Genomic DNA, 26,988 nt, shown 5'->3' with positions numbered 1-26,988 from the left:
CTTCATAAGTGAGTTGGAGAATATAATTAAAATCAGTCTCTCAGACCCCACAGAACCAGAAACATGCATTCACTTAAAGAGGGAGGATGAAGAAGAGATGAGGGTTGTTGGTATTCCCAAGAGTAACAGGCTAATTGGGTGCCAGGAACTTAGAGACTTTTTTGAAATTCCAAGTATCTGGCATGTTATGTAACCCGTTGATTATCTTAGCCCAGCTGAGTTAATCGCAGAGCCAGAATCATCTATTTCTATGATTCCTGGGGCAGGGGTTTAGAGGATTTGCTGGGACTAGAAAGGGAGACCTATTGGGAAGTTGGTGGATGCTTCAAAACAGAACACTTTGTAGCAGTTTTATAATTTTATTGAAAACTGTACTATAAAGTTGCCAACTTCAGTCATGGAGAATAGATATCAACAGATGGAATTTATGTTTTAAAGTCTAACTGACAGCCTAGAGATTTTTGGATTATGATTCTTTATCATTTCAGTAGTATCCTCACAGATAGTCTCTCTCTGAATAAAAAGACTGGGCAAGCCACATACACCTGAGCTGGTGGGTTCGAATCCAGCCTGGGCCCGCCAAAACAATGATGCTGCAACCAAAAAATAGCCTGGCGTTGTCACAGCCTCCTGTAGTCCCAGCTACTTGGGAAGTGGAGGCAGGAGAATCGCTTGAACCCAGGAGTTGGAGGTTGTTGTCAGCTATGATGCTGCAGCACTCTACCCAGGGCAACAGCTAGAGGCTCTGTCTCAAAAAATAAGACTAGGCAAGGAAAGGAAGGAAAAAAAAAGAAGTTAAAGAAAATCAAACTTATGGTACTGCTTTCTACAAGAGATTGGGAAATAATTTTTTGAAATGCATCGTATACTTGGTTAAGAGCTTGAACTATTGAGTTAAGTTACTTAGTTTCAGACCTTTGCTTCTGTAATTATTAGCCTTGGGCAGGTTACTTAAATGTTCTATGCTATTTTCCCATCCATTAAAGGAGATAATAATAGGTTTGTTGTGAGGATTAAATGAATTAACACAAATAAAGCTCTTAGAACCTGTTCAGAGTTTCCTTCAGAGTTGGAGATTATCAGCCTATTTGGGCTGAATTTTTACCAGAAATTTATTTGAATTCATTGAAATCAAGAAAGGAAGCAAGCAAATCTGAGTAAATAGTGCTTTACCAGCTAGCCTCCTAAATTACTTTTTAAAAAATGTTACCACCTCCCCCCCCCAAAAAAAAGTTTATTACCACCCTTTTATACATTAGGAGTTTGAATTTCATCTGTTACGTTTATTAGAATTCATATTTTTTATTCAATAAGTGATCAGGAGAAAAATTTATTAAGAAAAAAATTGTCACATGCTAGTAGTACAGTAAAATTTGTTTTTAATAATAATGTAAACCAGACACATACCTCAGTGAGCATGGTTGAAAAGGAAAGAAAATAATTGTGCCTTCTGAATGACTTACTGATACTAGGTTTATTTGTCACCCCATTTGTATAAAAATACCATAGATCAGATATTCTGTGGCATATATTTTCATTAAGACATACACTGCCTACTTAGACACAGTTATCAAGCTAGTGAAAATAGGGCCTATCTGAGAATCATATATGATTTATTGCCAGTTTTTGTGTATTTTTCCTCAGGTTGCAACTCTAGTATAATAGAACTTAATTTTTTATATTTTGAGAAATTTTTCAACTGTTTTAAAAAAGAAACTTTGATATTTAAAGTTTTGTGTTATCCCATTTTAATTTAAATAGATACATATTTGAAAAGAAAAGTTTGGGAGGATCAATATCAAGAATGTTAACAATGATTACCCATTTATAGCTTTTGAGATTTGGGGTCTGTTTCAATTATTTTTATAGTATCTATGTTTTCAGATTTGTCTATAGTGAATTACTTGTCATTAGAAAAGAATGAGGGATTTGAGATGGTTTTATCTTGAGTTTCAGAATTAAAAACAATTTTAAAACATATATTAAAAAAAAGAATAAGGGAATATCTTTTTATATTGTAGGTGTGAAAAACCCTTGACACGATTGCATGTCACCTATGAAGGTACCATAGAAGGAAACGGCCGAGGCATGCTACAGGTAGGTGGATCTCAGTAATATCTCTGTTTAGGACCTTCTCTTGTCAAGCTTCTGACAGCAAAATTTGAAAAGCCGTTTATTTGTCTCCTGAGCTGATTTAATGCAAAGAAGCATGATAGCAGAATGGAGAAAAACAGCAAACAGATCACTTTGACAGCCTTGGTAATGTTATTTGCCAGTGTGTGCCCTCTGTTTCTTACATGTGCGTCTTTAAGAAACCTTTGACAGAAAATCCCAAGATCTGGACAACATCAGTCCTCTTGGTTCAGACATTGATTGTAGGTTGACAATGGAGGAAGTTCCCAGAGTATGGTCTTGACAAGCTGTCACCAGGCAGTTTTGTTTTTTATCTTTAAAGACACTTGCTGTGCCCCAAATGATGAAGAACTTGAGATGTTTTTCTGCTACCAACAGCCTTGTTTAGGTCTAGGAGACAGACATCTAAAACTGATTGATTAGAAAGACCTCTCTCCCGTCATGTAACAGTTTTAGGCACATGAGCTAGCTGTGCTTGCTAGTGTCCTTTTTTCCCCGGAAAGAGGAAGTAATTCTGTCTATGCCTCAGTCATTATTATTTATCTGTTACTGCCCTTACTTCTAAAAAGTGTTTTTGGAGAAGAGTCAACGTAACACCCCTGTATTGAGCTTTAAAATATTATAGTAACACCTAACCTAATCTTTTGATTCATAGTTGTTTTTTTGAATTCACTAATCAAAGACAAATGTTAAGTGTTTTGTGTTTTTATCCCATTTGTAGGACCATTGTAAACTTAGTTTTCTTTGATAGAAGCTTATACACCATCTCATTTATGCTGGTAATAGCTGATTTTTTTTCTTAGCTCCTTATATCATGCTTATATTGAGACAGAACCTAGAGAAAGCAGTTCCCTGCAAATGGACTGGTTTCTGTGAATAATTTTAATGTTATTAAAAAGAGACTAGACTGAGTGTGGCTTGTTATTATATACATATGTTCCAAATGATAAGTCAAACTGAGATTCTTTTTAGAATGGTGTTTTATTTGGAAATACGAGTAATTAAAATCTTCAAGGAGACAAATTATGTTTAGTTTTAAATCACCACCTTCCTGTAATTATTTGAACATAGAAACAAAAGTTCTTAGGTTAAGTTTGTCCTGTACTTAGCTTTGGCAAAAACCAAAGCAAAACATATTTTAATTTGTATTTAATCACATGCTTCTTCTTCTATTTACAAATATACTTAAGTATTGTTTCAGATGACTATTAGTTTTTCCTCCACATTATTTTCATGATGAAGTTGTAGAAAAGAACTTGGATGAACTGAGGGATTCTTAATACGCGTGAACTAAACAAAGCTAGTTAACACCCCAGGAATGCTGACCTTTATTATAATACAATTATAATACAATTCAACATGGAATTATTTAACAACAGGCAAAGTCAGCATCCTCCCCACTTGCCTGGAATATATTACAGGTGAAATGTGAGATGTGGTAGATTAAAAGAATGCCACAAAGGCTTCTAGCACTATTCACTGTTCTCCCTACTCATGCCCTGTCCCCAGGAGATCAGGGAATATTGTATTGCAGTGTTGCATAGTTCCCTGTGTAGCATATAAATTACATTATGCTGTGGCAACAAAAACAAACCCTCTAAGGAATGTTATCATTTCTCTCTTTTCATCAAATTACAGTTCAGATGCTGAGTAATTTGAACAAGTAGCTTTAAAGTAAAGAGACCTAGAAATGACTGGCTGAAATAAAGAAGCACTTACATGCTTGTTTTCATGTACCGGAACAGGTTTCTTCCCTGCTGTAGAGAGCCTCTTATCAAGAACTTTCTTACGTAGTAGAAACTTTGGTTTTCTAAAAGACCTCTGCTTTTAGAAGCTTACTGAGTTTAGTATGTTTATTTCTGTGTCTTTCTTTCAAGTAATAAATGTTGACATTTTGTTCATATAGTAAACAATACTACCTACATTGAGTGTATTCCATGATCACTGTGAGGCAGTACTTAAATTGGATAGAGCTTTATCCTTTAATTTTAGTTATGTACCTTATTCCAGTAAAAATTAAGTTAGGCCCATCTCAAATCTTAACCTGTTTCTCATCTGTATTCACAATAGGCACTCAGCTAATCTCTCAGTTCTCAAGTACAGGACTTTTTGTTTCTTTGCTGAGTCTCCTCTCTTTCCTTTCCTTTACCACTGCCCTGTTTGAGTCTTAAGTAATGCTTGTCTAAACTATTCAGTGGTCACTTAAACAGCCTCTTTGTTTTTAATTTTATACTTTTCCAGTTTATTCTTTAAACTGTAAACTGCATTATCTTCCTAAAACATAGGTTCAGCTGTTACTTGACTCTTTCCCAGAATCTTCAGAAATAAAAATTCTGTACACTTCAGACCACCTCATCACCTTCTACATATTCTACATTGCAGTTAGACCTGAGAAATCTGTTGACTGTTCCTCTCATACAGCACTTGGCATTGGGTTTTTTCCCTTTGTCCTTGTGTAGCCATTTCCTCAGTCTACCTATCAGCTAAGTCTTGATTGAATGTCATGTCCTCTTGTAAGTTCTTCTACCTTTCTCCCATGTTTGAATTTTAATTATGTTATTTTGGGAGGTATTGAATACATATTACTAAGTTCTTTAATAAAATCATCTTATCATTCTGCTTTTGTGCCTGTCTCCCATGTAGATTACGAATGTGTGAGGCCTGGAAACAAATACATCATTGTATCCCATGGTCCCAGCACAGTACTCAGTAAATATTTATTGAATTGAATAGTTTAAGTCATGAATCCTCTGTGCCCAAAGACCTCACATGCACTAGGTAACTAATTCTACTCAATAGCCTATTTTCTTTTTTTGTAGAGACATTTATTTTTTTTTTAATTTTCTCTATACATGTACATGTGTTTATTTGGTTTCCACTTTTGGCCTTCACAAAATTAAAGAGGCTTAAAATTTAATAATACAATGTTTAAGATAAGGACTAGAAACAAAAACTTCGTCAAGATCGAACAAAGATAAATGCATTCGGAAAAGAAATCAGATGATTGCTACAGCAAAATATTGAGCAATAATAATAATGCAAAAAAAGTAACATTCACATTGTCAGATAAAAGTATGTCTACCATAGAATACATTGACTCTGAGATTCAGGATGGAGTCATCAGTTAACCTTTTTTTTTTCCCAAAGTCTCAAAAAATAGAGAATATTTATTTTTATAAATAAAAATAGAAGAATAGAAAACAGATCATGCCAAATCTTATAGACAATAGAAAAAGAAGAAATACTTCAAAATCATTCTACTTCATCTGGATATACCTGATATTAAAATTGGAAAAAATATATTATTATAAAGGGAAATTACAAACATATTTCACTTATAAATGAGGATGCAATATCCTAAACAACATATTAACAAGTTGAATTAAAAATTATTGTTTAAATGATGTACTTTGGTCAAAATTAAGTCCAATTTATGTGAGAATTAGTCACTCTTTTCTTTTTTACTTTTATTTATTTCTTTATTTTTTTCTCTTTTCCTTTCCTCCACCCCCTCCCTCCTACTCTCTCTCTATCTGTTCTCCCCATCCCCCAGCCCCTACCATGTCATTAATTAATTGTCTTCATATCAAAGTTGAATACATAGGATTCAGACTTCTCCATTCCTGTGATGGTTCACTAAGGATAATGTGTTCCACCTCCGTCCAGGTTAATACAAATGCTGCAAAATATCCATTTTTTTAATGGCTGAATAGTATTCCATGGTACGCATATATCACAGCTTGCCAGTACTCCTGGGTTGAGGGGCATTTAGGCTGTTTCCACATTTTAGCAATTGTAAATTGAGCTATGTTAAACAGTCTAGTACAAGTGTCTTTATAATAAAAGGTTTTTTTCCTTCTGGATAGATGCCCAGTAATGGGATTGCAGGATCAAATGGGAGGTCTAGGTTGAGTTCTTTGAGGTTTCTCCATACTTCTTTCCAGAAAAGTTGTATTAGTCTATTTTCGTCAGAATTATTTTTCAATAGCCTATTTTCACCAAAATTATTTTTCTGTATAAGCTAATGAGTAACTCTGTGTTTTTAGCATTGATTTTATTATTCCAGAATCCAAACCCAAATATAGGATTCTCTGTGGTAATTCATTTCAAACACTTGCAAATGGTATATTTTTATATTTTCCATTATTTAATACATAGTTCTTCTGTGATGAAAGAAGACTACTTAGCCTTTTATTAAAAAATTCACATATTTTTACTTATTGAAAGATTCATATTCTTATTTTATTATTTTATTAAAATAGACTAGAGGTTATTTAGTGTCACTTGCTTTACAGAACATGAAGAAGTTTTAAAACCTTATATTTTACAATAGTTTATATAAGCCTTTCTTGGAGTACTTAGTAAATTCTTTTTTACTTGTTTGTATGATTAAATATGTACACGAGTTGTGGGTGGCACCTGGGGCTTAGTAAGTAGGGCACCAGCTGCATATACCAAGGGTGATGGGTTCAAACTGCAAAAAAAAAAAAAAAACAATAGCCAGGCATTGTGATGGGCGCCTGTGGTCCTGGCTACTCAGGAGGCTGAGGCAAGAGAATCGCCTAAGCCCAAGAGCTGGAGGTTGCTGTGAACTGTGACATTATGGCACTCTACTGAGGGCGACAAAATGAGACTCTGTCTCTATTAAAAATATATATATATGTACACAAGTTTTATATATGTGTGTAATCCAATTCCTCAGATAGAATAATCTGAATAAAGGTGGATGCCATTTCTTACATGTTACTGCATGGGGCCTGGCATGGTGTTGAACAAGTTGGAGTGCTTAGTGAGTTTAGGACACACTGAAGTAGTGCTGGAGGGTTGGCTTTGCTTTCTCTTGAGGATTGTGTAACTCCTCTGTATTCAGAGGTTGGTACTCCATACAAAGCTTACATTTAGTTTCAAACTAAGTTGGAAATATTAACTTAGTTGAATCCTTGTCATTATACTGAGTTTTCTTCCTTCCTTCTTTCCTTTGCTATATTTTTTAAAAATAGTAAAGTTCACACATTTGAGGGTTTGGTGTTGAATTTAGAGAGACAAACATTCCATCACTTTATTCTTCCAGTAACATTGTAAAAGGTTACCCCTAAACTGTTAAGTTACTCAGCTGTTCAATTCTTTAAGGCAAGTGTTTGATCGCCATAATATATAAGAAAGATATAATTATATTCAAGTCATGTGAAACACATAAAGGGAAATTGAGTAGTAAAGGTGGGCAACTGACCTTGAAACCTTTTCACATAAAGACTACCTTTGATTTGTGGCCCTGGGGGGTGGGGAGGGTACAGACTATGGGTAAGAAACAAGAATCCATAACATATATTATTTTGCCTAAAAGTTTCACTTTCCAGGTTCCTTTTATGGTTTTGTGATCCAAAGAAATATGGAGAGCTGTTCAATGAGATGGATAGAGTACAAAGGTATAAGCAACTATTATCTGCCTTTCTCAAAAAGATTGCTAATTTGGCGATTGATTTTTATAACAGAAGAAAAGAAGATTAGAGTTTAGAGGGCCTGTGCTTCTTTATCATCTGTGTAGGTATTTTAGACCAGTATTTAACATGCCATATTTTCCAAAATAGGTGGATTTTGCAAATCGCTTTGTTGGAGGCGGCGTAACCAGTGCAGGACTTGTACAAGAAGAAATCCGATTTTTAATCAATCCTGAGTTGATTGTTTCACGACTCTTCACTGAGGTGCTGGATCACAATGAATGTCTTATTATCACAGGTCAGTTTGGGGAAATCTGGATAACAGTGTAGTTTGCCCCCGTCTACAATGAAGATTGTCTGTCATGAGGACTAGAGATCACCAAGGTATAACTTTCTGTTCCGTGAGCATTATAGTTCCAGTTTTTTTTTTCCCATTAATTTATACTTTCCTTTTTTAACTGTTATAGTCTTATTTTCCTAAACTTTTTTTTTCTTTTTTGAGGCAGAGTCTCGAGCTAAGAGATAGAATGCTGTGGTGTCATAGCTCCCAGCAACCTCCAATTCTTGGGCTCAAACGATCCTCTTACCTCAGTTTTTCTATTTTTAGTAGAGATGGGGATATCGCTTTTTCTCAGGCTGGTCTGGAACTTGTGAGCTCAAACAATCCACCCACCTTTGCCTCCCGGAGTGCTAGGATTACAGGTGTGAGCCACTGCACCCAGCCTGTTTTTCCTAATCTTGAGTAAAACATTTTATTCCCTCCTTTTCTTTCTTGGCAATTTTATCTGAGAAATAGAATTAAAAACTATTCAGTTATTCTCTAGTTTTAAATTTTATGATAAAATATAATGCTCTAAAAAACAGCATAGTGATATACTTTTGAGTACATTGTCTACACTACTGCCACCTTTCCATTACATTTTGAAAGCAATTAGTTTCAATTAAAAATAGAGTTTTTTTTCTGGAGACAGAGTTTCACTCTGTCACCCAGGAGTTGAGTGCTACGGCATTGTCATAGTTCACAGCAACCTCAAACTCCTGGGCTCAAACCCAAGATCTTCTTGCCTCAGCTTCCTGAGTAGCTGGGACCATAGGTGCCCTCCACAATGCTTGGCTAGTTTTTCTATTTTTTAATAGGGAGGGGGTCTGGCTCTTCTTGCTTTGGCAGGTCTTAAATTCCTAAGCTCAAGCAATCCACTCATCTCAGCCTCCCATAGTGCTAGAATTATAAGCTTGAACCACAGCTCCTGGTCTTAATACTTCATTATGAAGGCAGTATATAAATGTAATAGAACCTCCACACTTGACCACCTCCTTTTAAGTTGAGCTAATTTCCATAGACTGGACATGCACCATGTGTATGTATCTGTGCAGTAGGTCTAGCTCCTTCTGTTGACTAGCTCTGTATATGGCCAGTTTGTTACAGTCCATTGGGTGTCAACTTATACAAGTTTTATAAAAAGTGCAATTATAGCATTTACAGAGAGTAAATATAACTGAGCTTTATAGGAAAGAAATCAGTAATTTTACATTTACCCTAATTTCTGATCTTAAAGGAAAAAACGTGATTATCTTAGTATTTCTCCTTAATTTTTTTTTTAGTTAATAGGGGAAGAGAGGGAGAAATTTAGTTAAATTTATATTTTAGGTCTGATATAGACATTAAGCATTTTTTTCTTCATTTAACTTTCTTTAGACTGAGATATCAGTATGTCATAGTATTTTCTTGTGAATGAGCTAAGAAATATTAATAGCTCTTAAGAAACCCTCAATCAGCCACTATATGTAAGTTGAGCCTTTTATTCAAGTGCCTAAGAAGAACCTTCTTAGCTAAAAGCCATAATGCACAATCAATTGCTGGTACTTTTTTTTCCCTACAAAAGTGGAATTCTCATTTCATCTTGGAATGAGAATCTATTGTTGCTTTGAGATAGTGTGGGAGAATAAACATTCACCTGGGTTCGAGAATTTGGTTTATTGTTATTCCCAAAGTAAGAGAAAAACCATCCCATATAAGTTGTATTAAATGTGTGTACACAGCTGAATTGCTTCCACAGAGGTATGTATCTGACAAAAGTAAGATTCTGAGATCTTCTTTTAAAGCCATGTTCTTTGCCTCTGATATGTTCATAGGTACCCTTCTGGAGAGTATCTTGTTTCCTTAAGTCTTGATTTCAGGATTCTCTTTTTTGTTTTTGTCCTTCAACAGTTTGATGATGCTGCTTCCAGGTGTGGATCTCTTTGAATTTATCCTACTTGGAGTTCATTGAACTTCTTGAGTATTTAGATTAGTGGTTGACATAGGATTTGGTAATTTTTTTTTTTTTGAAACAGAGTCTCAAGCCGTCACCCTGGGTAGAGGGCCATGGCATCATATCTCACAAAAACCTCAAACTCTTGGACTTAAGAGATCGTCTTGCCTCTCCTAGGTAGCTGGGACTATAGGCATGTACCACACTGCCCAGCTGGTTTTTCTACTTTTAGTAGAGACAGGGTCTTGCTTTTGCTCAGGCTGCTCTTAAACTCCTTAAACTCCAGTCTACCCGCCTCAGTCTCCCAAAGTGCCAGGATTACAGGCATGAGCCAGCATGCCTAGCTAAAATTTGGTAATTTTTTTTACCATGCTTCAAATATGTTTTATGCCCCTTTTTCTCCTCTTTTTCTAGGACTCTGAAATTATGTATATGGTGATTCATTTGATGTTGGTCTCTGGAGCTCTGTTTGGTTTTCTTCATTCTTTCTTTTTTTTGTTTTTTTGAGGCAGAATCTCACTTTGTCACCCTCAGTAGAGTGCCATGGTGTCGTAGCTCATAGCAACCTCAGACTCTTGGGCTCAAGCAGTTCTCTTGCCTCAGGCTCCCAAGTAGCTGGGACTACAGTCGCCTGCCACAACGCCCAGCTATTTTTAGAGATGGGGTCTCGCTCTTGCTCAGGCTGGTTTCGAACTCAGTGAGCTCATGCAGTCCACCCACCTTGGCCTTCCCGAGTGCCAGGATTACAGGCATGAGCCACTGCTTTTGGCTCTTTCTTCATTCTTTATTCTTCCTCTTCCTCAGACTGGATAATCTCAATAATCTATCTTCAAATTCACTGATTCTTTCTTCTGCCTGCTCTGATCTGCTTTGAATTCCTCTATTGAATTTTTTATTTTAGTTCTTGTACTTTTTAATTCCAGAATTTCTATTTGCTTCTTTTTCATAATTTCTATCTTTTTCTTAATACTCTGTATTTGAGAATTATCATTCTCATGCTTTCCTTTAGTTCTTTAGACAGTTTTCTTTAGTTGTTTGAAGATATTTAAAATAGCTGACCAACTTCTTTTTCGTCTTGGATCCTCAGAGGCAGTTATTATTGACTTCTTTTTTTCTAGATCATACTTTCTCAGTTTTTTCTATGTCTCATATTTTTTTTTTTTTTGGCAGTTTTTTTTTGGCCAGGGCTGGGTTTGAACCCGCCGGCGCCTTACTCTTTTGAGCCATAGGTACCGCCCAAAGAGAAAATCTTTTTTTTTTTAATGTCTCATAATTTTTTATTAAAAACTGGACATTTTAAACTAATGTAATGATTACCCTACAAATCAGATGTTTCTTTTTCTTTAGAGCTTATTGTTATTACTGTTTCTTGTTTGTTTAATGACTTTTCTAAATTAATTTTACAAAGCCTGTGTTCTTTCTGTTGTGTGGCTAGTGAAATTTTACTCAGGTTTAGTAGTGTACTAATGATTGAAGAGATTTCCTCAAATGCTTAGAGCTAAATCTGTCAGTCTTTGCTGGAGGGCTCTATGTGCATGTTGGGGCTCACTTTCTTTCTTTTTTTTTTTTTGAGACAGAGCCTCAAGCTGTCCCCCTGGGTAGAGTGCCATGGCATCACGCTCACAGCAACCTCCAACTCCTGGGCTCAAGCGAGTCTCCTGCCTCAGCCTCACAAGTAGCTGGGACCACAGGTGCCCGCCACAACACCTGGCCATTTTTTGGCTGCAGCCATCATTGTTGTTTGGCGGGCCCGGGCTGGGGACTCAAACCCGCCACCTTAGGTGTATGTGGCTGGCGCCTTAGCCGCTTGAGCCACAGGCGCCGAGCCGGGGCTCACTTTCAACATTATACCAGGCAGTTGATGGTTCTGCCTTAGCCTTTACTTCCTGTTTACACAGAGCCTCAAGTTCAGGCAAAGGGGAGAGCTGAGGGTATTCTCAGGTTTTTCCTGAGCCTTTGCACAGCTATGGGCATGCATGTGGCCTTCTAGATTCCTAAGAATATATTAGAACTTTTCGAGTTACTTTCTGGACATCTCCTTCCTCAGCTTCTCCTTTGAAGCTTTTGGTTAGCCTATTGTTTGCCCCAACTGTTAGCCACCACTTCAGGCACACTCAGTGTTAAATTTCCTTTAATTGGTTTCACCAAACTCTCGTGAGCTTAGGCTTTTCAAATTGGGTAAGCTCCAAGTCCAGGAAAGACAGCCTTCTGAGTGAGATTTTCCATGGGACTTCCAGACAGGTTTAATCATGATAGTTCTCTAAGAATGGGGCTTTGTAAGAGCTTCAGCCTTCTTCCACCCGCTCTCCTGGTTGCCAGGCTGCTTATTTTCATCATGATTATGAACGGCTGGTTGTTAATGCTACAGTGGAACTTGGGGGTGTGGGATGGGAATGGGGTTATGGAAACGCCACAGATGTTTTCCATTCAAACTCACAGAGTTTCTTGTTTTTACCAAGATTCACCTGCTTTTCCTTGAATAAATACTTCCTGGATTTCTGCAAGCCTTTGGTTGTCTTCCATAATTGATTCTTACTATGATTCTCACAAGTGTTCTTGTAGTTTTTATGGAAGAGAGAATTTTTAGAGGTTTTTACTCCAATGCTTTTGCTGATGTCTCCTTATCTTTTGTAAACACCCATTGGTAAAGGGGCTTTCAATGAGTTATTACATATCATTTATTAATTATTATCCCTGTGATTGTGCTATTTGGGTAAGGTAAAACAAAAATTAAAATTTGTTAATTGTTTGAATTTATATAGGGAATTAACATTAGAATGTCAGCAAAAGAATTTCTTCTTGGATACTGCCTCAGTCAGCTATTTGAAGTCAGTGACTGAAATATTTCATCCAGAACTCTGAGATTATGATCCAAATTGTACTAAAATGGAAAGAGAACTAAACCCTTTCGTTCTTAAAATTTCCTCAACTCACATATTGGTCATCAATCTGCATTTGTTTATTATCATGCATAGGAAGGATACAGGTAGGGGAGCTTGAGAATGCAAGGAATTTCAGAACAAAGATTAAAATAAGCTGGCATCAATCTATTGTCAGGCAACTAAATACTTTGAATATTGGTCTCATACCGTATTTGGGAGCTCTGAAGGCTTAGAATGTGACTGTCCCCATTATTTGTATATATCAAATAATACTTAGATTTTTAAATTTTAGCAGTTTTTGCTATGTTTGGACTAAAAATTCATAAATACTTCATTAGTTTTTAAGATGAATGTACATCCTTGAAATAAAAAACTTGTCAAAATGCTGGCATTAAAATGTAAAGATAATTTGTTTGATTTGCTTCATTTCTCTTGAACATAGTAAGTATTTTGTCATCTGCCATTAATGTTGCTGTAAATAAAGGATGCCATTTCCCTTGGGAATGAAGCAGGAATGTTAAAAGGAAAACATTAGGACATTTTCCTTTTTTAAAGCTAAGTTTGTTCCTGATCTAAAAAAGGATTAATATGGTGTTATGTCAGGTCTCTAACTTACCTGCAGTCATTGTAAAATGAATGGAAAATTGTAGATCCATGACTCACCTTCAGTTCTATAATTACCTCAGGCTAAAGGACATTTGGGGTGACTTTTAACTCAGCATTTTTTCCCACATCTACTTAACTTTATTATAGTGCCTCCTAATTAATATCTGTGATGTGATGTTCCCTTAATGGAAATGGCCATTTCATCATCTATTTGATGTCTGGATTTCTGCCATCTCCCTCCTTAGGAGACTCTTAACCATGCTCTGCAATCTATCTGCCTGATCAATTTCATTCCTTCAATGATGCATGCAGGCTCTGTGAGCTAATGGCTGTGACTGTGCTGCCTGAATCTGTAGAAGAGTTTGAGAAATTGGAAATAAATTAAATTTGTCATCATTGTGAGACATCTGCTTGGTATCAGACTTTTAAATGAATATGAAACAGGTCATGCAAACAGGCAAATACTTTTATCCAGGCGGTGTTATCTCTGTATTTACTGTGATCTTCCCTGGGACAGCCATGAGTTAAAGCCTTTCAGTAAGTATGAATAGAAGGAAAAGAAATAAAATTCCATCTCCCCTTTACTTTTCTTTTTTCCCTTCTCTGATTTGTTCCTCTTCACAACATTCAGCAAAAATAACTTCAATACTAAAGGAGGTTAAGTAGGTGGTGGTGGGGGGGTGTTTTTCTTGTTTGGTGAACACATAAAAGAGATGCCTAAATCTGGAGCACAGTATTCGTATATTTAACATACAGCTTACCCCTCTAGTGGATCAGCTTGGCACAGACATCACAACTCTTTGCATCTTCTTAGGGTCAGCAGAGCTGATAGAAATGACTACAAGTAGATACCATTGCTAGGGGTCTCTTACAGAATTGGTGCTTGTTACTACAGAAATGACATCTGCTTATTGGGAAAGATCCAAATTCAGTTGGAGTTTTCCAAAAATGTTTGGAAATAAAATATTATATTTGTTCGTGCTTTTCTAAATTTTTATTAATCACAAGAATTAAAAGAAGAGTGTTCTAATAGAAATTTTTTAATCTCCAAATAGTTTTTCTCATTTTCATTATGAACATTCATTCCTGCTAAAAGATAAGAAGAATGTTTCTTTGTACTATATCTAAAAACTCCTAAAGTGGTCATGAACTTTGAGTAAAATTTTAATGGGTTCCTTCTAGTTTTTTCCTTAAGTGAAGGTCTGTCTTTGACCATGAAGTCTTACAGACCACCCCTAGAGAGCGATCACAAAGGTCTTTCAGTCTTGTCTCACTGTTTACATTTTCATCATAGTTCATTGTAATAAATTTCAGTGTTAAACTAAAGGCATTCATTTTTCACAGGGGACAGTGGCATCATTTCGAAAAATGTCTACTTAGAAAATGCAGGATTTAATTTTTTTGTTTGTTTGTTTGTTTTTCTTTTGTTTTTTGGGACAGAGTCTCATCCTGTACAGGCCCTGGGTAGAGTGGCATGGCATCATCATAGCTCACAGCAACTTCAGACTCTTGGGCTCAAACAATCTCTTCACCTGGCTGGTTTTTCTGTTTTAGTAGAGGCAGGGTCTTGCTCTTGCTGAGGCTGGTCTCAAACTCTTGAGCTCAAGCAAGCCACCTGCTTCAGCCTCCTAGAGTGGTAGGGTTACAGGCATGAGCCACCATGCCCAGCCAATTTAATTTGTTAAGAACAAAAGCATTTGTATTTGCGTTTTTGATTTTTTGTACTTGAACGAACCAAATCTAACCTTAATCTTCTTAGGAAAGAAGATTAAAACCATTCTAATTTGAAATAAAAAACATAATAGGTATTTTGTATTTTTCAATCACTTTCTCTGCAAAAAAGAGAATAAGTATTTGTTTTTGATAACAGGAAAAACAAGGCTTATGTACTGTTAGGCAGAAACAGAAGACAACAGGAGTGTTCTTGACTGTTTCACGGTTCCCATCGGGCCAGTAGACCAGATTGCTTTTAACCATCAAGGTCACATGCCTTTGGTTTCTCTACTTCCTTACTAAGTTAAGTACCACTGCTGACTGCTTTATGGTTTTGTTTGCTTGTCTAAACTCTAAAAAATTCTATGAGATAAATAAAATAAGAGTTATTAATGACCCTGAGGTCACTTGGGTTGCTCATGTGTCCTGATCTCAGTGTGGTGCTCGTTTTATCATTCCCTGTTGTCTCTATAGATGTGAATTTTATATATATATCAGTTATGCAGCACCTTCACACTGTTTCTGCACTTACTATTTTAATCTCAGTTAAATGTATTTGCTCATTAATTACTATGTTTATTCAGCAAGTACTTACTCAGTTTATAGTGTTGCATTTTAAGATGCTAATAGAGACATGCGTTAACAATTTATAATCCCTGGCCCTTGAGAAGCTGTTGGTCTAGTGAAAGAGTTAGACTACATTTTTTAAAATAGCTTTATTGAGGTATAATTAATACACAGCAAACTGTATTTATATAAAGTATAGAGTTTCTACATTCATGAAACCATGTCTTATCTGTCTTTTGGTTGTTTTCTTTTTAATTGTTGAGTTTTGAAAATGCTTTATTTTGAATGTAATAAATTCTTAATCAGATATTTGTGGCATATATTTTCATTCTTTTAACAGTGACTTTGAAGAGCAGAAATTGTTTTGTTTTGTTTTGGTTTTTTTTTTTTTGAGACAGAGTCTCAAGCTATTGCCGTGGGTAGGTAGAGTGCTGTGACATCAGCAACCTCCAACTTGGGCTCAAGCAATCGTCTTGCCTCAGTTTTCTATTTTTAGTAAAGATGGGAATCTTATCTTTCTGTTTTGTTCAGGCTGGTCTCAAACCTGTGAGTGCAAGCTATTTACCTGCCTTGGCCTCCCAGAGTGCTAGGATTATAGGTGTGAGCCACTGTGCCCAGTCAATTTTTAGTATTTTAAATCTACTTTGTTTTTATTTATTCTGCTTTGGTTATAGTAGGTTTTTAATAATTCTTTTTTTTCTTTTTTTTTTTTTTTTTTCAGTTTTTGGCCGGGGCTGGGTTTGAACCCACCACCTCTGGTATATGGGGCCAATGCCCTACTCCTTTGAGCCACAGGCACCGCCCAATTCTTTTTTTGGGGGGGGGCAGATTTTCACTATGTTACCCTTAGTAGAGTGCTATGGTGTTATAGCTAACAGCAACCTCAAACTTTTGGGCTTAAGTGATTCTCTTGCCTCAGCCCCACAAGTAGCTGGGACTATAGGCATCTACCACAACTCCCCCAGCTATTTTTAAATTGTAGTTGTCATTGTTGTTTGGTGGGCGTGGGCTGGATTTGAACCCGCCAGCTCTGGTGTACATGGCTGGTGCCCTAGCCATTTGAGCTATAGGCACTGAGCCAGCTTTTTAATCATTCTTAAAATTGGTACTGTGAGTCCTCTAACTTTGTTTTACAGGATTATTTTGGTGAATTTTAGTATCAGTTTTTCAGTGTTTATAAAAAGTTTTTCTGGAATTTTAAAATAACTGGTTTGAGTCTATAGGTCTGTTTGCAGTGAATTAACATTTTAACAATATTTAGCCTTTGAGATACAAATAAGATGTATCTCTGTTAATTCAGGTCTTTTGTTTCAGTAATATTTATAGTTTTTATTGTGTACGCCTCTTCCACATTTTTATCGGATTTATCCCCCAAGTATTTCATAATTTTTGTTGCTATTGTAAATTTTTGTATTTTTTAAATTTCATTTTCTAATTGTTCATTGCTACTATTTAGAAATGCAGTTGATTTTCAGATTACAGCTTAATATGTTAAATGCTCCTTTGATGTTAGGTGTAAGGTACTGTGAGGTCATAGAGAAGGAACAGCCAGCTGTACTTACAGGGTCAAGGAGAGCTTCACAAAAGAAACAATATGAGTTTTATAATTATTTTCTTGATTTGTAGCAGGAGATCTTGCCCCAAATCTGGATGAATTTATAGGTATTAAAAATTAAAGTAAAATTAAAATTATTTTTAAGTTCCCTATAAAAGCATACAACTATTATGTACCCATAATAATTTAAAAGAAAACAAATTAAAAAGAACAAAAAAGAATTATAAAACCTAGGAAAATTAACAGTTCAATAATGTCATGTAATAAACAGTATTCATGTTGCAGCGTGAGAGGGAGCCACAACACTGGTGGACTGAGAATTCCCCAATGAGGGACTTTTGCTGACTGCCAGGGGTCCGGCAGACAAAGGGAGGAACAGAAGACTGGCGTAATAAATTCACATACAAAGTTTCTATCCAGAGAACCCGAGAGATGGACACTGTATTGACCTATAGCGAGGCAGGCAGGCACCACCTCAAACTAAATTCCCTAGAGCTTTTTATTGGGGTCTTGGGGGTATGCATATACAAAGTAAAAAAGTGAGACGTTAATAGTCTCATGTTTCAATTAAACAGACGGTCTTTTGTTCAAGGAAGAGGGCTATCAGGGTGAAGGACAGTGGAGCACTAAATCATCAAACCACGCTGTGGTAGGGACTTAATGAGGGAGAGTTACAGCATGCAGGTTAGATAGCTAAGCCTTGAAGGGTAATTTAATTGTCCGCTGCTTTCTAACTCTGCTGATATCCTGAATCTTCTAAGCTGCTGATTTCTATCTAGTCATTTCCCACAGATGAGTTTCTTGTCTATTCTGCTGAACAGTCCGACCCCCCTCAGCACCTTAGCCATGGGGGTAAGGGCTGTTGAGGGTAAGGCTCGGGGCAGTTCCAGCTCAAGTCCTCTGGAATGTCAGCGTATATTATGCTTCTAACCACATATTCAAATTTCAAAAAAAAATATTTTTAAGATGCAGTGTGCTACTAATAGTTGTCTGTAAACTCTAATATTGAGTTTAAGTCTTTTATTATGGAAAATTTTAATCATATACAAAAATAAACTTTTATAGCTTTATATTATAAATATATTTTTATATGTACGTGTGTATAGGAAATTTCAGACTTAAGAAAAGATTGCAAGAATAATGCATCAAATTTCTGTATACTTCTTACCCAAATTCACCAATTTACATTTTTGTCCTATTTGCTTCATGATTCTCAATTTTCTTTTGTTGAACTGTTTAAGAGTGATTGATACAGTATTGTTAAGCTCTAGTCCTGTATTCCAGTGTTGTCAGTTATCTCACTTATGTTCTTTGTAGCTTCCCCCTCCCGGGTCTTCAGCTGATCCAGGCTCATACCTTGTATTTAGTTGTCATGTATTCTTTGAACTGAAGCAGTTTCTCAGCCTTTCCTTGTGTTTGTTCACCTTGATATTTCTAGAGTATATAAGGAATTACTTTGTAGAAGCGCCCTCATTTGGGATTTGTTACTTGTTCCTAATTAGAATCAGTTTATTCATTTTGGTAGGCATAGCACAGAAGTAATTTTGTGTCTTATTTACCGTATCTTTTGAGGAGCCAGGTGATCATGATTTGTCCTAACATTTGCGATATAGGTGTAAGGACTGAGTTAAGATGGGGGCCACCGGGTTTCTACACTGTTAGGTTATCCTTTTGCACTTGAAATTAACCTATAGTTATGTGTTTTAGGTACTTTGAAACTGAGTATCTGTCCTCATCAAGCTTTTACTTACTAATATTAGCAGCTATTAGCCATTTTTTAAACTCTTATCATTCAGTACTTGGCATTCTTTTATAAGGAAGGATATTCCTTTCTTCCTCCTTTGTGTATACTTAATTAATATCTGTATAGATACATGGATTCTTATTTTATTCTGTGGGTTATAATCCATTACTATCATCTGTTTGATGCTAATCGTCTCAGATTTGATCAGTGGAGGCTCCTTCTAATTAGCTGTTATGTGCCTTTGACATGTGCCTATTATTCTTTAATGCACGTTCTCCTTTTTTAGCACAAAAAGTGTTCTAAGCTCATTGTGTATATTCCTTGCCCCAGCTCTGAAATCAACCATTTATTCAAGGAGTCCGGGTTTTATTAGAGTAATTTTAAGAAACCAGTATTTGGACAGAACAGATAAATTTTACACATATAGCTTCATACTGATACCTCCCATTCTTACCCAGCATCACAGTACATATTGTAGTCTTCCCTTTTTCTGTAGTTGGAAATCTCTTTCCCAGCAGTGAAAATGGGGTTCCTACTATCTTCAATTTATTTTCTCATTTGCTTAAGCCTCGAATGTGCAAAAGGTGGTTTCAGAACTACTACAGCAGGGATGTCCAACTCTTTTCTTTTCTGCTACACATTGAAAGACTAAGAGTTGTCTTGGGCCACAAAATACACAAACACAAAGGAAAACTGGAGCAAAAAAAAAAAAGGTCCATGCATACGTTTCATGATATCTGACACTGCAAATAAACAAAAAATGTCCTCACAAAATCAGCGTGCAGGCCTGCAGGTTGGACACCCCTGAAAAAGCAGACCTGTGAAATGGAGTGCACTGTTTGTTTACAGTTCTTTTGTTTTTCTATTTTTTTCTGAAATTTATACACACTGAAGTACCCAATGATAAGTTTATGACATGGTCAGTTTGGGAAAATATGTACATGTGCTCTTGCATCCCACTCCTCTATCACAACATAAAACAGCGTATTCGTTACCTCACAACATTTCCCTGAGCCCTTTTCTGGTCATTCCCCACCCTGGCCCAAAACAACCATAATTTTTTTTGTTCATTATAAATTAGTTTTGTCCTTTCTTAGATTTTAGAATTTCATATAAATACGTACAGTATGTAGTCGTTTGTATCTTCTTTTGCTCAGCATAATAAGAGGTCATCTTTATTTTGAGCACATCATTGGTTCCATCCTTTTCATTACTAAGTAGTATTTCCTTTGTGTGATCATCCTACATGTTTTGTCTGTTTCTTATTGATACTTGGATTGGTTCCACTTTTAGGCTTGTGATGCTCTTTTTTACATGTTACCTTGACTGGGCTGTGGCCCCCAGTTATTCTGTCAAACATCAATCTAGATGTTTAGTGCTGTGAAATGTCTTGTACAAGAATCAAGGTCCATAATCAGTTAACTTTAAATAAGGGAGTTAATTTAATCACATTAAGTTAAGTTAATTGCATTAAATAAGCAATAATCTGGGTGGGGCTGATTCAATTGGTTTAAAGTTTTTAAGAGCAGAGCTGAGGTATCTCTGAAAAGAAATTGATCCTGTGGATAGCAGCTTAATTCCATAACTGAGAGTTCTAGCCTGCCCTTTGGACCCACCTTATCAGCTCCCATAATTATGTGCACCAAATTCCTGCTATAAATCTTCTCACATATATTTCTTACTTGTTCCGTTTCTCTGGTTGAACTGTATTCTGGCTATTACAAATCAATCTGCTATGAATAATATTCTGTGCAACTGTAGTGGGCATACATTTTCAGTTTCTTTGGGGTAGAAACCTAGGAATGGAATTTCTAGATCAAAGGGTAGATGTCTATTTAATTTTATAAGAAATTGCCAAACTCTTTTCCAACATTTTTGTGCTATTTTAGGTTCTACCAGCATTATATGAGATTTCTACCCATTTTACATTCTCACCAACATTCACTGTTGGTTAGTCTTTTTTTTTTTAGGAGACAGAATCTCACTTTATTGCCCTCGATAGAGTGCTGTGACATCACAGCTCACAGCAACCTCCAACTCCTGGGCTTAGGCAATTCTCTTACCTCAGCCTCCCGAGTAGCTGGGTGCCCACCACAATGCCCAGCTATTCTTTTGTTGCAGTTTGGCTGGGTCCAGGTTTGAACCCGCCACCCTCAGTATATGGGGCCGGCACACTACCTGCTGAGCCACAGGCGCCACCTTGGGCAGTCTTTTTGATTTTAGCCCTGGTTTTGGTGAGTGGTGTCTACTGTTGTTTTAATTTGCATTTCTCTGGTGACTAAAAAATATGAGCACTATTTCATGTAGTCATTAGGCAATTGTAGATCTTCTTGTGTGAAGTTTATGTTCAAATCTTCCCATTTTTCTAGATTGGGTTGTTTTTATTATTGACTTACAAGAGTTCTTCAAATATTCTGAATGTACATCCTTTGTCAGATATTTATTCTGCTAATATTTTTCCTCTAGTCTTGCCTAAGCATTTTCCTAAAAGTGTTTTAATGCAGGTTGGCGCCTGTGTCTCAAAGGAGTAGGGTACCGGCCCCATATACAGGAGGTGGCCAAAAAACACACACACACAAAAAAAAGTGTTTTAATGCCCAGAAGTACTTGATTTTGATTCTTTTTTGTTTGTTTGTTTCGTTTTGTAAATTTTATGGTTGCTGCTTTCCTTTATCTTGTCTTAAGAAATTTTTACTTACCACCAATGTCATAGAACTGTTTATTTCTAAAAATCCTGTAGTTATAGGTTTATGTCTGTCATCTCAAAATTGTTTTTATAAATAGTGTGAGCTAGTAGTTGAAGTTTATGGGCTTTTCTTTTTTTTCTGTGAATATTTACTTGTTACATCAATATTTGTTGGAAAGACTGTTCTTTCTGGGTGGATTGTTGTAGCATCCTTCTTGAAAAATCACTTGATTGCAGAAGTGTGGATTTACTTATGGATTCTTGGGATCTCTTGGTTTTTCCTTAGATTATGACCAAGTTAAGCATTTAATTCTGGTAGTTAAGTCTCTCAGTTTTCTTTTTTCAAAATGTTTTTGACTATTCTAGATTTTTTTGTATTTGCATGTCAATTTTAAAATCACTATTTTGTAAAAGTCTGCTGGGATGATCATTGCGATTGATGTGGTTGATTACCACCCTCATCACTTCTTTTTAGCACTATACTGAATTATCACTAAGATTGATGTGAATCTGTATTTTAAAAATTAACAATATTGAGTATCCTAAGAGCATCATGTGTCTTTCCATTATTTAAGTCTTTACTTTTTCTCAGTGGCATCTTTAATGTTTGTTTTTGTTACTAGATATTTTATATATTTTTGACTTTGTGGGTAATGGTTTTTTTAAGTTTTATTTTCACATTGTTTACTGCCAATATCTTGACATACCTTTGACCTTCCTGAATTTGTTTATAAGCTATTTCTTCTTTCTTTCCTCTTCCTTCCTTTCTTTGAATGATTGCCTAGGATTTACTATGTAAACAATTATAACATTTCTAAATAGAGAATATTTTACTTTTTCTTTTTGCAGTATTTATGCTTTTTATTTCTTTTCTTACCTTATTGCAATGGCTGGGGGGGGGTGGGAGCTTTCAGTACAGCACTGAAAAGAAGTGATGGGGTGGTAATCCTTACCTTATTGTTGACCTTAGGTTGATTGTTTTACCGTTGAATATGAAGTTAATAGTAGCAGATTTTATGTTTCAGGTACTGAACAGTACAGTGAATACACAGGCTATGCTGAGACATATCGTTGGGCCCGGAGCCATGAAGATGGGAGTGAAAGGTGAGTCTGTCTCTGACTTTAGTATCACATGCTTAAAAGGAAAGGAATGTGAACTTCGACCTTATATGCTGTGTGTCCCTTCCAGCAATTGAACTTTCTTTTTAAGTTCAATATTACAGGTTCATGGGCAGTTGAAACAATATCATCATCTCCATATACCAAATAGAGGAACAGAAAAGATAAAAACTGAAAGTCTAAAGCTAAGACAAGAAGGGCAGAGCTCTCTGCAGTTCTTTACTTATAAGTTACCAATTAAAAGCAAGGCAGTGGCTCAGCTCCATAGCACGGTGGTTAGGGCACCGGCCATGTGCACCCGGATTTGTGGGTTTGATAGTCCCAGCTACTAGAAGGCTGAGGCAAGAGAATCGCGTAAGCCCAAGAGTTTGAGGTTGCTGTGAGCTATGATGTAATAGCACTCTACTGAGGACAACATAGTGAGACTCTGTCTCAAAAAAGAAAAAAACAAGGCAATGGAGGTTAACCACCAAGTTCAAACTTGTTTAGACTTATTTAGAATAGGTTCTACTTAGAACTTCAAGTCCTAGGTGAGCTTATTTAGTTATCCTTAATTTTTCTGTTGAAATGAGTTAAGTGAGGGAAACCTATGTTGGGACAGTGGCCTAATGCCACACAATCCAGTCAATGATAGATCCTACAGTGAACTTAGCTGCTACTGTCTCCCATTTCTTAAAATGCATTTTTATATTTTGACATTCCTGCTTCCTCACTAAATTGTGTAATTCACCAGAGGTAAATTTTTATAAATATGCTACCTGAAAGCTTGTGGAGTTTTTTTGTGTTGTTTGTTTTTGGAATGAGAAAGCCATTGGGCAGAATCAGCTTTTGCCCATGTAGCCATATTTGTACCAAGGACTTATTCTTTGAATATCTCAAGTCCAGCCTCTGGTTTCTTTCTCCTTATTTTGTATAAAATACGTGGTTGCCACAAGCAGTTTTCGTGTATGTTTATTCCTAATAATTATTTGCAAGGTAGCACAAAGGTTTCTGTTGTTATTCTCCAGTGTGAAAAGTTGCTTGGCATAGCAATATATGCAAATGTATAAGGAGATGAAAACATTTGGAATTTTACCCATTTCCAAAATTATTTCAATTAGTCCTTCTGTTTCCACAGGCAGCATGTTATTGTCTGCTTTGATGTCTTTGTCTTTTTAAAAATAGTCTCTCACAGATGACAGTTGAGCATAGCAGGCAGAAAGCTACACTGAATTATTTCACATTTTTATAACACTTGACTTCTTGGGATTATTTCCTAGACAATATATGACGACAAAAACCCTAGCGATTTAAAGCAGATCTCTCAAAGCAAAGTAGGAATGAGCTCTTGTCAAAATACAGACTGTCTTTAGTATTAGAGGAAAACAAAGAACTAAATTTCTTTTGTTTGCCTCAATATCCTTTAACCTCTGAGACTCACTATAAATGATGTTCCTGCTCACAATCTGTCATTCTGCTGTCTCTTGTTAAGTTTTCATTTTACTTTTTAATGCCTAAGAGTGCATAATGTGTATGCCTTGGTATCTAAAAAATAGAAGAGTGTGTCCTCTCTTCCACTTTTGTTAGACCCACAGGCACTGGTTTGTTTTTGACTTTTTTTGTTGTTGTTGAGACAGTCTCACTATGTTGCCCTTGGTAGAGTGCTGTGGCATCTGCAGCTCACAACAACCTCAAACTCTTGGGCTTAAGCGATTCTCTTGCCTCAACTTCCCAAGTAGCTGGGACTACAGGTGCCCACCACAAGGCCCAGCTATTTTTGGTTGCAGTTGTCATTGTTGTTTAGCTGGCCCAGGCCGGGTTTGAACCTGCCAGCCCCGGTGTATGTGGCTGGCACCATAACCACTATGCTACAGGCGCCAAGCCAGTGTTTTGGATATTTTAACTGCCAGAGTCTTGGCACTTGTGAGAGTTTCCAGTGGCTTCACCTGTTCCTTATCTTCCTCCCCTTTCTGTCTTGTCCCAGGGACGACTGGCAGCGGCGCTGCACTGAGATAGTTGCCATTGATGCGCTTCACTTCAGACGCTACCTTGATCAGTTTGTGCCTGAGAAAATGAGACGGGAGCTTAACAAGGCCAGTAACCTTATTTCCTAGTTCAGCTGGCAGCTGTCATCTATTTACTGCCATTTTATTAATGCTGAAATTAATGCTTTCTGGTAATTCTTGCAGTGTCAGTATGTCTGCCCACAGCTCTGCTGATTTAATGGTTCTGTCAGCCTGTACAAGATGTACTTTCCATTTCATAATTGTTTGATTAGCAGCCGAGGCTGCCAAATAGACTGTTGCTTGATATTAAACCCCACACATGCATTTATCTCATCAAGTACTTTTAGCTACTTTGGAACATGGTCATTGTAAAACCATATAGAAATGTATGAGCCCTAACAATTTTTCTCAGACCTCCCCAACGACATTTTCACTGTTAGGTATGCTATCATTTAAACAGATAAACCAAAAAAAAAAAAAAAAATCAAGTTAATTATTGTCCTATTTTAGGTAAGATTCTCATTAGTTGTTTATTGATTTAGTGTAATTTGACATATTTATGATGAAATCTGTGCTTTTCTGTGGTACTTAGTGCTACTGTAATCATCTCTTTCGTTTCCATACTATTACAGAAATACAAAAATGAACCATATTTATTATTTACATTTTTAATACTGGTAACCATAGCACATAAACTCTATTGTACAATAGAGTGTTGATTTTGTTTTCCAGATTTTGTGCCTTACCAAAACACCTGAGATTTTGTTTAGTTCTCAAATTAGTCTCACAAGAATCTCACCCAATTCTGGAAACCGTTGTTTGGTTCCCATGAGTAGGTTTTTGTTTTGTTTTTGTTTTTAATAGTGCAAATGTCTTTAATTTTTTTAGAACTGTTACGCCATGAGTTCATAGGGAATAGGTTCGGGCAGCCCAGGCTTGTTTGCACTGGTTCTCACAGAGTGCGCTTCTCTGCGTGGAGCAGGCTGGAGCTTCAGTTAAAGCCAGGCACGTTTCCCTTTGACTTCCTTCTTTTTCTCGTCTTTTTCCTTCATATGTTTCAAGAAGCTGTCTCAGCTCTTAGAGTGGTTAATATGCTCAGTGTGCACATTAATTCTCTTGGCAAGAACCTTCCCCTTGTGTTTGATCATGATAGTCACAACAACATGCTGGGTAATAATGGTTGACCAGCTTTACCATGGTGACATCTGTGGGGCATTTTTTTTGAACAGTGCCCACTCTTTTGATGTCTACAATATCCCCTTTCTTGTAGATTCACATGTATGTGGCCAAGGAAACACGTCCACGTTTTCTAAAAAGCCTAGGGAACATGTGCCTCTCTTTCCCTTTCTGTTTCTCAGTTTGGCAAATTACTGGAAGACAGCAGTTCCAGCTGAAATGCCCATGAGTAGAAATTGATCACGAGATTATTTATTTAGATAATAGGTTTGTTGCATTGCATGGATATGTATTCCAGTTCCTTGATAAAGATGTCTGATAATGATAGCAGACTGGGTGTGAACAACCAAAAAATCCAGACAGGTTTTTATTTCACTTATAAACTAGGAGTAGATATTTTGAATATAATTAGGTATGTTATTTTATACCGTAATCCATTTCAGAATCTAAATTTTTCTCCAAAATTTTACAGGGGCAAAAATAAACTATTACAAGGGTACAAATGTTTTTATCTACATAGATAACTTTTGTAATGTTTGAGTTAGGACTTGAGAATCTAATTTATTGTTGAGCACTTTCTATTATTTACACATTTATATTTGTGTGTGTGTGCAGTGTTTTTGGAGATAGGGTCTCACTCTGTCACCCAGGCTGGAGTGCAGTAGTATGAGCATAAGTCACTATTGCCTCAAACCCCTAGACTCAAGTGGTCTTCCTGCCTCAGCCTCCCAAGTAGATAACTGGGACTACAGGCATTTGCCACCATACCTGACTAATATTTCTTATTTTTTTTTAGAAACAAGGTCTCATTATGTTGCCTAGGCTGGTCTCAAACTGCTGACCTCAAGTGATCTTCCCACCTCCACCTTCTGAGTGGCTGAGATTAAAGGTGTGAGCCATCACACCTGGCATCTTAAATATAATTTATTAGATTATTTTGATAATTAAGAGTTCTGTAATGAATTTCATAAAATGTTTGAAGAATGGCTCGGTACCTGTAGCTCAAGTGGCTAAGGCGCCAGCCACATACACCTGAGGTGGCGGGTTTGAATTCAGCCCGGGCTGGCCAAAAAGCAACAATGACGGCTGCGACGAAAAAATAGCCAGGCGTTGTGGCGGGCGCCTGTGGTCC

At 36.5% G+C, this 26,988-nt stretch overlaps 1 protein-coding gene across 1 annotated transcript in view; it reads left to right on the top strand.

Annotated features, from left to right (window-relative positions):
• The window catches only part of PARG (poly(ADP-ribose) glycohydrolase), a 139,440-nt gene that overhangs the window by 83,881 nt on the left and 28,571 nt on the right, over positions 1–26,988 (top strand). The window contains exons 13-16 of the mRNA XM_003801665.3: positions 2,022–2,097; positions 7,722–7,869; positions 22,602–22,680; positions 24,659–24,767. Coding sequence (XP_003801713.1) covers positions 2,022–2,097; positions 7,722–7,869; positions 22,602–22,680; positions 24,659–24,767 — 412 coding nt within the window. The remainder of the gene's footprint in view (positions 1–2,021; positions 2,098–7,721; positions 7,870–22,601; positions 22,681–24,658; positions 24,768–26,988) is intronic.

This window comes from Otolemur garnettii, unplaced genomic scaffold (assembly GCF_000181295.1).
Source record: "Otolemur garnettii isolate 467f Iridium unplaced genomic scaffold, OtoGar3 scaffold00217, whole genome shotgun sequence".
Lineage (NCBI taxonomy): Eukaryota > Metazoa > Chordata > Mammalia > Primates > Galagidae > Otolemur > Otolemur garnettii.
This window is presented reverse-complemented; position numbering and strand designations above follow the sequence as displayed.